The 13,664-nt window shown below is 59.2% G+C and overlaps 1 protein-coding gene across 5 annotated transcripts; it reads right to left on the bottom strand.

The window, feature by feature from the left end:
• Nucleotides 1-527: 527 nt before the first annotated feature.
• On the bottom strand, nt 528-11,565 carry LSM14B (LSM family member 14B). Of its 5 annotated transcripts, XM_032461490.1 has the most exons (11): nt 11,128-11,233; nt 9,541-9,580; nt 9,222-9,385; nt 8,069-8,204; nt 7,191-7,307; nt 5,028-5,195; nt 4,772-4,849; nt 4,427-4,588; nt 3,921-4,071; nt 2,224-2,409; nt 528-1,667 (listed from the first exon to the last, which is right to left on the bottom strand). In XM_032461490.1, exons 4-10 carry the CDS (start codon nt 8,136-8,138, stop codon nt 2,238-2,240), a joined length of 918 nt encoding a protein of 305 aa, XP_032317381.1. In that variant the 5' UTR covers nt 8,139-8,204; nt 9,222-9,385; nt 9,541-9,580; nt 11,128-11,233; the 3' UTR covers nt 528-1,667; nt 2,224-2,237. The 5 variants fall into 5 exon arrangements, 4 of the variants coding, with proteins under 4 accessions (XP_032317381.1, XP_032317378.1, XP_032317380.1 ...); XM_032461487.1 differs by lacking the exon at nt 9,541-9,580 and having other exon boundaries at nt 11,128-11,540; XM_032461489.1 differs by lacking the exons at nt 9,541-9,580; nt 11,128-11,233 and adding an exon at nt 10,563-10,993.
• Nucleotides 11,566-13,664: the final 2,099 nt, after the last annotated feature.

Here is a 13,664-nt window from a genome sequence, read left to right as displayed (position 1 = left end):
GCTGAGCCCAGACGCCACAGTCGGCCTGCTGCCTGGTCCTGCTGCGGCCTGACTGCATCACTGATGAGCAGGCAGGCCTTAGGCCTGAGAGCTTTTTTAAAAATCACCCGGAAACCCGTTAAAATGAAATGAGATGCTTCCAGTCTTCGCTTTTCTTTGTGGCCCAGGGTCCATCCAGCCCTGGAGCAGGTCCTGCGGTGTCAGGAACACAAGCCCTGGAGGGTGGGAGCTGCGGTGAGGGCAGCAGAGGGCCCCTCTGAAACCGGCTTATCTGTGAGCAGCACTTTGTAAACTAGTTTGTGTCCAAAGTGCGTGGAAAGCAGCCCCCTCACCCCAGGGGAGCAGCCTACACAGCAGACTCCGGCCTGGCTCACCACTCGGTACCCAGACCAGCTGGGTCAGTCTCAAGGGTGCCAGGTGTTCCCCACATCCTGCCAGCTGAACAGCACCCACCCTGGGACAGGCATGTCAGACGTGGTGTAATTCGGGCAACAGAGTCAACAAGACTACTTACTTTCAAAGCAAAACAAGTTTTAAAGGTTTGCATGTTTATTTGTAATTACAAGTTTACATTACTCCAACACAGCAGTCCCACTGCCATGTTCTAGTTCTTAGCCATTAAGTCCTACAAAAATAAACCTAAGCTTTTACAGTAACTTAATCAATACAGAACTAAAACCTTTGTAGCTATTTAAAGGGATTTAGTTACCAAGGTGCTTATGTTCACCATAAGGCCCTGTCAGCCAGAGGGACACATGCTTCTAGGTCTGACCCACTTACTCATGCAACAAATTTATATTCCCCACCCTCCCTCCACCCGCCAGTAAAACAAAACAGAACTATTTACAATTGAGAGGAAATATGCTCTCAGTCAACTGACCTTGCAAAAAAGACTGGCTCAATTCCAAGTGGAGGAGACATTGAAGAGTGTTCGACCAGAGTCCCAGCAGGGTCAGGGCCCGGCAGGGACTGGGCAGGAGGGCCAGGGATGCCAGAGAGGGGCCTGTCCTGGGCTTCCACTCCCGACTCCAGGTCCTGAGGAAGCCAGGCTCCAAGTGACAGCGCACGTCCAGGGCCCTCCTGCACCCCCACCCCACCAGCCCCTACCTTGACATCGCTACTCTGCATGTTAGGGTTGTGTGTTTGCTTAATACAACATGATCTGTGGGACACCCCACTTCCCCACCCACCCCTGCACGCCCCCGTGCTGGCCACACCTGGCTCCTGGGACCCCTGCCTGCGGCAGTGGGGGTGCTGGGCCGGCAGCACCAGCAGCCAGCTGAGTTGCAGAGCTGCGCCTGGCTGCCGCATTTGCTAAATGAGATTTGGTTCCACTTTAAAAGTCAAAGCTGACCAAACAATCACCAAGTGAGGATCAAGCTTTCACTCTAGAAACCTTTCTGCAAAACAACAAAATCTTAGAATTAGGCTGTGCACAACTAACGAGAGGCAGGCCAAGGTCCCTCCCACAGGTTACCCGGCAACACTCCCCCAAACAAGTGGTTCTGACTCGACCACGTCCAAGTTCAGTTCAGTCCAAAACAAGTAGTAGCGTGGAAATCTTCCAAACTCAGTGAACAAAGTGACCCACGTCTCCCCCAGTAAGCGCAGCGTTTTCCGACGTCCTCATCGACACAGCCCGCTGTCCGTGCTGCTCCAGCAAGCGCCTGCAAGGAGGAGCCCCGACACCCAGTGACCACAGCACGTCGGGCAGCGCCAGCCCCAGCCAGGCACCGCGGCCTCCGGTGGACAGGAGCGGCCAGGGATCCCCAGACTTCCCCATCACAACCCGATTGTTCCTGTTCATACGGGGGACAGGGAGGCAGCTCCAGGTCCCACCCACCTGGCAGGGGTAGGTCCCACCCATAAGGGGCACCCAAGCCACCGTCGACATAGTTAAAAAAACAGACTCTGGAGTCAGTGTGGGGCCAGGCCGGGGCTGAGACCCCGCTGGCCACACTCTCCCTGCTGACCACACTCGGGGAGGAAGCACCAGCCCTCCTGCGCCCGACCCTCACTTTGACAACCCTGGGGCCTGGGTCCCACCGTCCCCGAGAGCCCCCTTGGGTAATTCAGAGGGTCAAGACCCTCAGCTCGGCCTCTCAATACCTTGAGGTCTTCATTTGGAAGATGGCTCTGAAGCTCTTCTTGAAGAGGCTTCCCCCCAAGGACCCCCGCCCCGGCGCCCTCCCACTGAGGGACCCGGAAGCTCCCCCTACTCACCCGCAGCCGCATCCTTACACCCTGCCCGTCCCAGCTCTGTGGGAAGTGGGGTTGCGACGGGTTGTACCGTTGCCCCTGCCCCCTCGAAATCCGCCCCGGAAACTCCGGCCACGAAGAAACCTCCCCGACACCCCGAAGGTCTCCGTGTTGAGCTTCCTCTCCTCGGCCCACGTGGTCCGCCTGGAACTGAACCAGACAAGGGGTGTGAAACTGACTGCAGCGGGCACCCCTCCCTGCTCTGAGCCGGGCCCCAGCCTCATACCGCCTGGGGAGGAAGAAAGGACAGATGGGCGGACGGTTACTTGGGTTACAAGGGGCAGGCAGTCCAGTCAGGGTCCTGGAGCCTGAGACCCAATACTGCAGGTGCTCCCAGCCAAACCTCCAACCAGGCCTCCTTCTCATGGACGGGCCCTCACACCTGTGTCACCTAAGGCCAGCACGTGACATCAGTGCGCTACAAAGGAATCCCTCGTTGCTTGTGAGGCTCCAGACCTGGAGCAGACCGTGGACCCTCCAGATTAGTTTCCATGAGATGGGGAGGGCGCTGGGCTAGAGGGGGCAGGGCCTGGAACACAAAGCTTATGCTTCGGAGGAGGTGGGGACGCAGTGCCAGCGCTGTGCTCTGCCCTGGCATCCTTCCTGCGTCTCCTGCAAGGACCCCCAGTGACTGACTGGGTGCCTGGAGCAGCCACCGGGGTGTTCACAGGCAGCTCACAGGCAACAAGCCAGCCCCAGCTCCTGCTCTGCCGCCCCACTGGCCTCCTTGCTCAAAGAAGTGGCTAACTGTGCCCTTCGGCTGTCCAGGGCAACAGCCTGGAGCGGCCTGGGCTCTCCACACACCCATCAGCAGGCCCGGTCTGCCGGCCCACCTTCAGCATGCTTCACGTTCACAAGTCCAGCTTCTCTCCTCTTCCTCCACCCGATTCCAAAAGCATGCAAAGTGGCCACCAGCTTCCACACGTCCCACCCTCACCCCACTCTCCACAAAGGAGCGGTGAAACCTCAGAAGACACTGCTCTCCCCACAGCGCTCAGAATAAATGCCAGGCATGACCGTGACCTACAAAGCCCATCCCCCTTTCACCACTCCTCCCCGTGCACATGACTCGCAGGTCGTGCAGGCCACCTCCCTGTCCGAGAAAGCTCCCTTCATCTGTCCACACGCTCGTCCTGGGACCTCAGCACCCCCCTCCCCACACACCCACACCCCAGCCCCTCTTCACTACGCTGTTTCCTGGTGGGGGTCGGGGGACCTGCCAGCTTCTTTTCTGCTGCATCCTCAGTGCCCCACAGCGTCTGCCACTCCACGTGCAGAACAAAGAGATCCGAGTTGCCACGCCACCCTTTCCAAACGTCATGTACTGTCTGGCTTGTTCTCGGGCAACGTCTGGGCACTATCTACTGGTGCTAAATGCTAGGCATAGACAGGGTCCCCAGCCTCAAGCAGGTAAAAGAACACCGCAGACTCGCTTGCCCCCTGCCTCGGGCAGGGTGGTACAGAACTGAACAGCAGTGTGCTCACTCAGCTGGGGAGGGCGGTCCAGCTCAGCCTGAACGAGGAAGGGGCAGCTGAGCAACGAATGCCGAGGGTCCTGGACCTGGGTCAGACCCCTCGGGAGCCCGTGACTCCCAGGGCTTCCCACACCACCACCCACTGCTGGCAGTGACTGGGCCTCGCCCTGGCCCCCGGCCCCTGACCTGGTCTTCAGTTCAGAGGAGATGTTGTCAAAGAAGGACTTGGACTTGTCGTAGTAGCAGTTGGGCCCCAGGTGGTCCTCCTCGGCAGGCGCCTCATCACTCGGGGTCACCACCGCTAGGTCCTTCTCGTCCCCTTTCTCGGCTTTGTCATCTGCACAGAGAAGCAGACCACTGGGGTGCCAGGAGGCAAACCATGCTACCAGGACAGGACCTCACGGGCCCACTCAATGGCCGTCCTCAAGCCTCTGTGAAATGCTCCTGGAAGTGTTTCGTGCCAAGCTGAAACCTCTTTTTCTAACTCCAAACCGGTGTCTCATCCGCCCCTGGGCCACACAGTCTGCTGCCCGTTCCCCAAGCACCATTCTACGTCCCCAGGACTCCTCCCCGCCCTGGGAGCTCCTACCATGGCATGGCTTCCACAGACCACCAGCCCAGCTGCCCACCCCCGGCTGTCTTTCTTTGACCCGCTCTGTGGACACTCCTGGGGCAGGGGCAGATACTCAGACCTTTAAAATTCAGTTTCTTCTTAAATTCTTTGTCCAGCTCCTCTCGGTTGAACTGGGCATTAGCGCTCTCAAAGTCAAAGTCGCCTTCAAACTTGATTGTGTTCTCCTTGATGTTAGCTGGGCGGCTTTGCCCTCTGGAGCGATTCCTGGTCCGTCTGTTCCCTGTGAGGAGAAGGGACAGCCACGGCCGTAAGCCACCAACCCGACGTTGCTGAGTGTGAGATGCACAGAGGGAGGAGCACACTGAGGCGGCGCAGCGGGCAGGGCGGCGGGCAGGGCGGCGGGCAGAGCGCAGGGCGGGGCTCGCCCCTCCCCACAGCGCAAGCGCAAGCGGGCAGCTGTTACCTGAGCGCCGCCTCTGCGGTCTTCTGTTCTCGTCATTCACCTGCCCTTGAGTTTGCACGGCGGCCGGCTGCACTACATCTACGGCGCAGAAGGGAAGAGTAAGGCAAGCGGCCCGCAGCGGCAGAGCCCGGGGGCGGGGGCCCGCCGAGCCCTGCCGACGGGGCGGGCGGGGGCGCTCATCTTTAAGAGAAGAACCCCCGGAAGCGTGCGCCCCTCTAAACATGGCGCCAGGGCAGGGGAGTAGGAGTTCAAATACCGCTGGCGGCCTTGCTGCTGGGCGGGGCCGGGCGCCCGTTGAGCTGCATCCCCACGGAGCCCTTGCCAGGTACCAGCTTTTTGGTGTTCAGGTTATCGAGAGAACCAGTCTGGACAGCCTGCTCCACCATGGGGCTCTTACTGACTGAGACAGACGGAAAACCAGCTCCTGAGTTGAGGAGGAGAGGAGGGTTTAAAAACGGAGACAAGGAGAAAGCCTCACACCACCCCCAACTCCCAACACTTCTCTTCCGGCCCAGAGACGTTCCACCAAACCCAGGCACAGCCCCCACGCCGGGCCGACCCCTCCGCATCGTGCCTAGGCAGTGAAAAGGCCAGCAGGCTCCCCAAGTCAGGGACCCTCAAGGAGGGAAGACGTCCCCCCCACAACAAGCACCTCCCGGTAAATCTGGGAAAAGCTGCCCCCAAACCAACAGGCTCTAACCCCGAGGGGCACGACAGTCCGGAGATGCTGGTGAATTCACGGTCTGAGACCGTGTTTCGTTCTGCGCCATGCTGGACAAGAACCAGGCCTGTCCAGCATCTTGCACAGAACGCAGTGGTCAGCCTTTGCAGTTAAAACTCTAGAACACTGCGGTTTTTGCTTAAGGCACAACAAAACCAAACAGGATGAAGTGATAAGAGCTGACCACAGAGAAACAATGGCCTGCGCTCCTGCGAGTGAAAGCTCATGGTAAAGAAATGAAGGGTTCCCAGGCGGCCCTTGGCAACACAGGGTACCGCGTGTTCCCAGGACACCGCATTCCAGCCCTGAGCACAGCCTCGGTGGAGGTCCCCGTCAGGAGATGGTCCCTGATGCCAGAAGAGAAGGACGTGCCACAACCATCAGTCCTTCTCCCCCTCCCCTCCCCCACGTTCCTGGATCTCTGGGTCCTGTTTGAAAGGAGCAATGTGGGGCTGGGTGGAGGTGCACAGACATTACAGACAGAAAGTCTATTACCAGAGGGGGTGTCTATTACCAGGAGGGGCAGCCCAGCACAAGTGAGGCCTGGATATTCTACCTCCTTTCCCACATGAGACAAATCAGAGAAATTACTGTGAAAAATTCCCTGTAACTAGATCAAAAGAACTCAGAGGGCAGACTCAGCATACTGGTACTTGAAAGTGTCCCCTGTGACGGGCATTAACTAACCGAAACCACTTTCCCTGACCTATCCGCGTGGCCTTCCCCGAGCAAGACATGGCTCCTGACAGATTCCGGCTCACGCTCTAACTGGATGGGGCAGGCATTCTTGGGCTCATTTGCTTTTTATAAAACCAGACCAGTTAAAACTAACTACCTTGTCCTATGAGCTGTTTTACGTAAAATGTCCTAAGAACAATGAACGACCTTAGTGCAATTTTTAAGTGGGGAAAAGAACCTCCCTGCTTCTGTAACTCAGATACCCTGGCATCCAGGCAAGAAAGAACACAGGCAAAGTAACAGACTGACAGTGGTTGTGCGCCAGAATGAAAGCCCCAGGCATCATCTTGGACCGAGTCTCCGCACTGGTGACTCTAGCGTCCTGCACGTGAACTTCAGACCTCCAGGGAAAGGAGAGGAATGCCAGGAAAGGTCAAGAGACCCCCACAGCTGCAGGTGCCCGGCAGACAGGCGGTCCACCAGTAACAAGCTGGTCATCAGGTCCACACTGTTCACCTGGTCAGCGGCTTGGGTGGGGCTAGTCATCCACTTTAAAGGCGCTTCGTTTTACAAAGACACTGGAGACACCCGATTTGGAATGCCCTGGGTGGGTGAGGCACATGCCACACGGATCCTGGAGCAGCACGCATTACATAGGGGCTCCCCCCGGCAGTCTTACCCAGCAACCCAGAGTGCGTTTAGGACCAGCGGAAACTCCAGGGAAACGGCTTTCTGTGCAGACGAAGTTTCCCATGTACGGGAGTCCCACTACAGGTCAAAACAGACCCTGGACCCGGGAAGGGTGAGCAAAATGCACTGCTGGCTCTTTCTAGTCCCTTCTTGAAGACTGTGGGAGTCAGTAAGTCAGGATCACGTGCAGGACCAAACAGAAGCAGCCAGATGGACCCACGGCTTGGCAAATCATCTGCTACAGCTACTGTCACTCTGGTCTACTGGTTTACCCCCTCGCTCTTAGGATGGCTCGCAAGACAGCATGCAGTTCTCCGAAACTGCTGTTACCCTTGGCAGTGAGCTGGTGTGGCTCTGAGGACATGTCAAGCTCTGAAACGGGCTGAGGAGATGGAGAAGAACTAGGGCTGGAAGCCGCGGCTGAGGCTGGAGGGCTAACCAACTTCTCTAAAAGAAGATAAAGGAGAAAAGAGCAAAAAAGAAAGTATACACGTAAGTACAGAGAAACTTGCGTGCAGCAGGCCTGGAAGGAGGCCAGACCTCTCTCGCAGGACACTCAGCTCACACAGACCCACTCTAGAAGCAGGAGCCAGCCTGAGGGGCTCCTGCACCCTGGGGACAGCAACCAAGACAACGGGATCTTTAGAAGCAGGAGACCCCCCAAGCAAGGTGGCTGAGCCGCGCCTCCCTGGTGTGAACACCTCGCAGAGCTGCAGCCGGACGACCCTCACTCCGCACCCACAGGAGAGAACCTTACCCCAGGGTTATTCGGCCTTGGCAGAACCTTTACTTTTGAGCAAGGTGCTGACAGGAGAATGGTAAACGGACAGCACGGATGGGTGCTGTGTTTACCTGTTACATTTACGGGCTTACGAACGTGCAGGCGGTTAGAACTCGTCTGTAATCACATCTGTCAGCTATTTCCTCTCTGAAGCAGATGCACCACAACGTCCACCCAGACCCAGGCTGACATTTCAAATGAATTTTGATTCGATTCATCTGTTCCAAAACTCAGAGCGCTGCCTCTTTTACTCTCAATTGAGTAGTTACTAAGTGTTCTAACTAGCTAGGGTTGCACTGAGTGACATACTGAGCACGCACGAAAAGATGAACAGGACAAGAGCAGTGTCCCCACTTTCAAGGTCTGTGGCCCCGCTTCCTGGAGGTCACGACACAGGCAGTTTACCAGAAGGAAACAGGTTACTCACCTAAACCCAAGGAAGCGGCATACTGCTGGCTAAGCAGGGAGCTGGCGGCCAGCTGGCTGTAGGGTGGCATCCCTCTGAAGGGGCTGTAAGGCACGTGTGGCTGGAAGGAGGAGGCCGAGCCCGAGCCCAGGGAAGACTGAGCAATGAGACACACAGGTGAGAGCACCACTGAGACAGGGACAGGCAGCCTGGGTTGTCAGCCTGTGCCCCGGAGGCCGGGGTGGCCCTCGGGGGCGTGAGCTCCGGGATAGCCTAAGGGAGCGCAGAGCGGCCTTTTCCCTGTTTCTTCCCAGCTCTACCTGCATCCAGGTGATTCTAACACGATCTTCTCATGACTCAACTAATCCCTCTGATGGCTCCCCACAGCCTGTCATCAGGTCTAGGCTGTGAGCGAGGGACACGGCCCTGCCCCCAGCACGCAGGGGCACAGCTATTCCCATGCACCTTCTCTCTGGCCCCTGCCTTCAAGCACACTGCCGCCTGGGCTCCCAAAAGGCCCCTGTGTCCCTTGGGGCCTGGCTCAGTTCCTAGGGAGCCTCCCCCAAACCTGTGGAGGTCTCGCCTGGGGCCCGGCACGTGCGAGCCTGCCTCCCAGGGAGCATGTTCACTCTTGGAGCCTCCCGCAGTGTGAGCCCCGGAGCAGCCAGTCTCCACGGGAGTTTACAAGTAAGGAAAATACTAACGGGGCCCCTAGTGATCCTGGGCAAGATGTGCCGAAACACAGCAGGCGGACCCGCAGCGTGAGGCCCGCACGTCGGGTGCCTCACATCACTTTTGTGCACGTCTGCACCCGGGGTGGGGAGAGCATCTCTGCCACTCACAGCACACCACTGGGGCTTCACACTCACCCCACCAGGAACCAAGGACAAACGGCACCGCCCAAGTGCCCCAGGTGCGGGCAAAACTAAAAGCACTCCCTCTCCACCCCCCCCCCACACCCGTATAGTCTCACCCCACAGCACACCCTACTGCAGGCTGCAGGAGCCAGACCTTCCACAGAAACACCAACAGCCTAGACAAAAATTAAAGCACTTTTCATTAAAAGGCTATTCCTCGAGTTGAGCACTCTGGCCAACAAACGACACCAAGTTCCATTTGGAAACCAGCATCTCTTAGAAACAGTGCCACAACAGAAGCGGAGCAATGCACTTACTTGGACGATGGCAGGATCCTGAGGGAGCGCGTGCTGAGCTTTCGGAGGCTCACAAACAGTAATATCTTTGATATCACTTCCCCGGAAAATGATGTACTCATAAATTTCCTCTCTTGGGGGGGCAGGCCTATCTGTGGGACGGTCTTCAGTACCAAAGGACCTCACTTAGGGGTTGAGAAAAAGAAGGGTTAAGTTGTCATCCTCAACCATGTGCATTCCATCAGCCCCCTGGAAGCGCAGCCCCTCTAGGAGCCGGCCACAGCACCCAGCTTCCACGTTTCAGCACCCACTCCGCCCCCTGATCATCAATGGACAATACCTGCAGGACCCCAGTTCCCAATGCTCCAAAAAGTTCTAAGCTACAAAGACAACAAAGAACAACTTCAGAGCCTGACAGTCCCATGAAGCTCGACATTCTCTCAGCAAGACGTCTATTTTGCAGAATCCCGTTCATATAAGACTTAGCAGATTCAACAGCCCAAAAGCCGCTTTTTGACTGAAACTTCCCAACACATCACCTCTGGAGGGGGGCTGTTTTCTTGGGAGAAAAGCTGGCAAGTTTGAGTGTCATCCCCACTCCTCTGCCCACAACCAGCCTGGGAGTACAGAGACGATGGGAGAAGGGGGCCCAGGAAGGGGCCCCACATCACAAGCTTCTGTATCTACATGAGGGATTGCCCAGGGCAACCCCTCCTGGCAGAGTTCGAGGAGCCCAACCAGGTGTCTCCTCCTTAAGTCTCTGGGGCAGAGCGAGGCTTGAGTCGGCCTCTATCTAACCTGAGAGCAACTTCCTCTAAGGACCAGGGACTACCCTGAGCCTCAGTTTCTCCAACCGGGACCTCATGCCAAACGTCATCAAGAACCAAGAGTGCAAGTGACCACACAGCCCATCAGACGGCTCAGACGCTGGGCTTCAAAAGGGCTTGCCGGAAGTTTCGGAATTGACTGCGACCCGAAGGCCTGAGGCTCCCTCCGATACAGGAGCATGTAAGCCATGCCCTGACCCTTAGAGGCTTAGAACGGTGTCTCTAGCCTAACAAGACCCGTCAAACAAACAGGGTTCCTGCAGACCTGGCTGCACTCGGCACTTCTAAGAGGCAGGGGAAGGACACTAGCCATCTTCCCTGGAGTATGAAGACAAAGAAACTTTGGGGACACTTCCTGCTTCGACACGTTAAAAGACTCAACTCTCGCAGAGCCACAATACAGTCATGTTTCTCTAAGTCTCCCAGGGGCTTCAGGGTGGTCACCAGCGCCTGCAGGGAGGGGTCTGTCACAAAAGGGTAAACCCACAGCCCGAAAGTCTGGATTCGGGTAAGAAAGCGCTTTGAATGGGAGTACCTAGCTGCCAACCGATGCTCCTATCCCGGCAGCAGAATCCATTAAGACGCGGTATTTGTTCAGGATCAAGGCCCCAGCTGCTTAATAGGTTCCAGAAGGACTTGCAGGAGTCGTGTTTTCTCACCCCCAGCCTCTCGGGGAGGCCCCGGGGACACTCAGGCCCCCTCGCCCCGCCCCTCCCCCGAAGGCACAGGGTTCTCCGCGCCAGCTGCCCCGCCGCCCTCGGGCAGGTGGGGAGGCGGCGGCCCTGCAACGCCGACCCCCAACCTGCAGAGGTGGGCTCCGCGGTGGAAGGGGCGGCGCTGCGGGAGCTGGACCCGCCCCCACCTCCCCACCCCAACCCCGGGCTGGGCGGGCCGGCCGCGCACAATAACGCCGCCGCCCGGCCTGGGCGCCCATTGTGCAGACCGAGCCCCGGGGGGCGGAGGCGGCGCGGAGGCCGGGCCCCCGCGGGGTGGGGCAAGGGCCGGGGAAAGGGGCGCCCCGGGGGTGGGGGCGGGGCGCGGCGCGGGCCGGCTGTTGGCCGGCGGGGGCCGGGCGGTTGGGGCGGCCGCGGGGTCGCTACCTTTGGCGAGCGCCACGGTGGAGTTGTCCGTGTCGATGGTGTAGAGGATGCCCTCGTAGCGGATCTGCGCTTTGGAGATGAGGCTGATCTTGCTGCCGAGGTACGGGGTACCCGAGGAGCCGCTCATGGCGGCGACCGGCCGGGCCTGGCCCGCTGCCTCCTCGCGGTCGCCTCGCCGCCCACTCCTCTGCCTCGCCGCCGCCTCACCGCCGCCCGAGGGCCTGCGCGGGGACCAGCGAGCGGCGGCGGCGCGCGGCCGGGGGTCTGAGGGGAGCGCGGGGGAGGAGGGGCCGCAGCAGACACATCCGGGACCTGGGCCGCCACGCCCCGCCCCCGCACGCTCACCGCCCATTGGCTCACCCCGCCGGCTCCCTTTAAATATGGCCGCGCCGCCTGCTTGGGGGCGGGCCCACGCTCCGCGCCTGCGCTGCGAGCGCCTCCTGCCCGGGCGGGCTTTCCCCTGCTCTCAGCCCGGCTTCTCTGTCGGCTCCCGGCGGGCCCCGCGCAGGGTGGGAGCACGAGAAGGGGCGGGTGGGCCTGGGGGAGGGGTGGGAATCGCCCGGGGCGGAGAGCGCGTGCGCGGGGCCGGTGGGCGTGGGGCCCGAGGGGCGGAGCGCACGTGTAAGGGAGAGGGCGGGGCGCCAAGCCCCGCCCGCCGCGCGTGCCGTCCTACCAGCTACCCCGGCGCGCGAGCGGGTGGTCCGCTTTCAGCTGGCCTCAGTTTCCCCTCTACGGAAGCGTGCCCGACGGCTTTTCTCCGCCCCAGGCCGGAAAGCTGCAGGGCTGTGGTGCGCCCCTACGCTCCTCTTCCCCAGGGGCGAAGGCTGCGGGGGTCCCTTCCCCGAGGGCAAAGGCAGGGGACCAGGGTCATTGCCCGCGGAGTGAAGGGAGATGGCGGGAGCGAAGGCGAGAGGCCGGGGTCCTTGCCCGAGGGGTGGAGGCGAGCGCTGTCCTTCGCGCGTGGGGCGCTGTAGTAACTGCGGGTAACGAGCGCTTCCGGCGCGTCAGCCACTAAATATAACGCACTGAGCGCATCTTCTCCTTTAATCCTGCCCCTCCCCCAAACCTGCGGTGGCGTCCCTGCCCCTTAAAATAAATCCCTGCCCGCCACCAGGGCCTCCAAGGCCGGCCTGACCTCGCCTGCTCGTGGCCTCGCCCGGCTCCATCCCGGAGGCCTCGCTGTGAGGTAGAGCAACCGCGCCGCCCCTCTCCTTTTGGCCAGACCCCCTTCCCTGCCCAGCTCCTTGGTGACCAAGTGTGCGCCAGCCTTTGTTTCTCTCCCTCTTGACGTCGGATCAGGGACCAGTACTGGGTCCTGAAGAAACTTAGTGGTGACCAGCATTTTATGCAAATGAAACGATAAACTAGCTGTCAGAGAGCATCCCACACAGTGGGAGTACTGTTGCTTTGTGAAGAGTTTATTCTCACATGTATTTAAGTGGGTTCTTGGTCAAGATGTAAAATAGATTTCTGGCCGTGAGTGCAAAACAAAAAAGTGGAAGCCACTGCAGAGAACAACTTACCGGGCGGTTGTGCACCCAGGCTTCTGACTACCCGTTTTACACAGGAAACTGAGACCCAGCACAGGACAGTCGCCCCTCAGGCAAGCTGCAGACCCGGCAGGCTCCTGCCCTGGGTGTCCCATCAGCGCTGCTGAGTGTTGGGGCTGAGAAAAGGGAGCACAGAAGCCGAAGAGAAGATAGAAACGTCCTCAGCGTTTGCCTGCCAGGATTCCCTGGACGTTCTAGAGCTGCATTTTTCGCGTCGGGGAATTGTGCTGGTGAGGAGACCAGGAGCAGTGCAGCCCCAGGCCGAGCCCAGCTCCAGTAAGAGGGAGCTCCAGGGATGGGGCATCCTGCCTTAGATGTGAGGTAGGACTCTCCCTAGGCACAGCACAGCCTTCCCTGGGGTGCACCCATCTGGAGCAGGGGCCTCCCCAGGTCTCCTGAGCCCCCCAGCAGCCATGTGGCCTGGTGGGCCCCCTGCACCGCCGAGGTCCTCACCACCACTACCCCCACCCCCACCACTTTCTATGTCCCAAAGTCACAAGTTCTGTGCCTCACACCTATCAGTTTCTGAGCCACAGCCTGTGTGTGTGTTTGGGATGGGGAAAGCACCCTTCACCGATAGGAGCTGATTCTGTCTCGGAGAGGGGAGCTGGATCCTGAGCTTCGGGACCAGGGCAGGGGCAGTTCCCCGAGACAGAATTCTAAGAGCCCAGCAGACTCCCGAGTGCGGCAGGATGATTCCTGAGGACGTCAGTCACAGAGCAGATGCCTGGGCAAGGGAGAGGTTAAAAATTCAGGGCCAGGAACACTGCCCCTGCCATTCAGTCCTTGGTGTTCTGCCCAAAGTGGAGAGCACTTGCCAAAGAGCCGGGGAGAGTTGTGTGGGGGCCTAAATTTGACCCAGGAATGCATGGGTGTGGTCTGTGTTCCAGGCGAGGGCACACCCACCCAGCATCTTCACCCTGAGCAGCTCTTTATAGGGTCCAGCCCCTCGGTAATCACCTTCCACTCCTGAGCCTGGGAAGGTAG

The sequence above is a fragment of the Camelus ferus genome, chromosome 19 (assembly GCF_009834535.1).
Source record: "Camelus ferus isolate YT-003-E chromosome 19, BCGSAC_Cfer_1.0, whole genome shotgun sequence".
NCBI lineage: Eukaryota > Metazoa > Chordata > Mammalia > Artiodactyla > Camelidae > Camelus > Camelus ferus.
This window is presented reverse-complemented; position numbering and strand designations above follow the sequence as displayed.

Coding starts and splice junctions, on each gene's coding strand:
- LSM14B (XM_032461487.1), bottom strand. CDS start 11,479: ATGGGCGGTGAGCGTGCGGGGGCGGGGCGTGGCGGCCCAGGTCCCGGA. Junction 4,850..5,027: donor CAGCAGCAAGGCCGCCAGCG/GTATTTGAACTC, acceptor TCTGCGCCGTAG/ATGTAGTGCAGCCGGCCGCC. Junction 4,589..4,771: donor ACCGCAGAGGCGGCGCTCAG/GTAACAGCTGCC, acceptor TTCTCCTCACAG/GGAACAGACGGACCAGGAAT.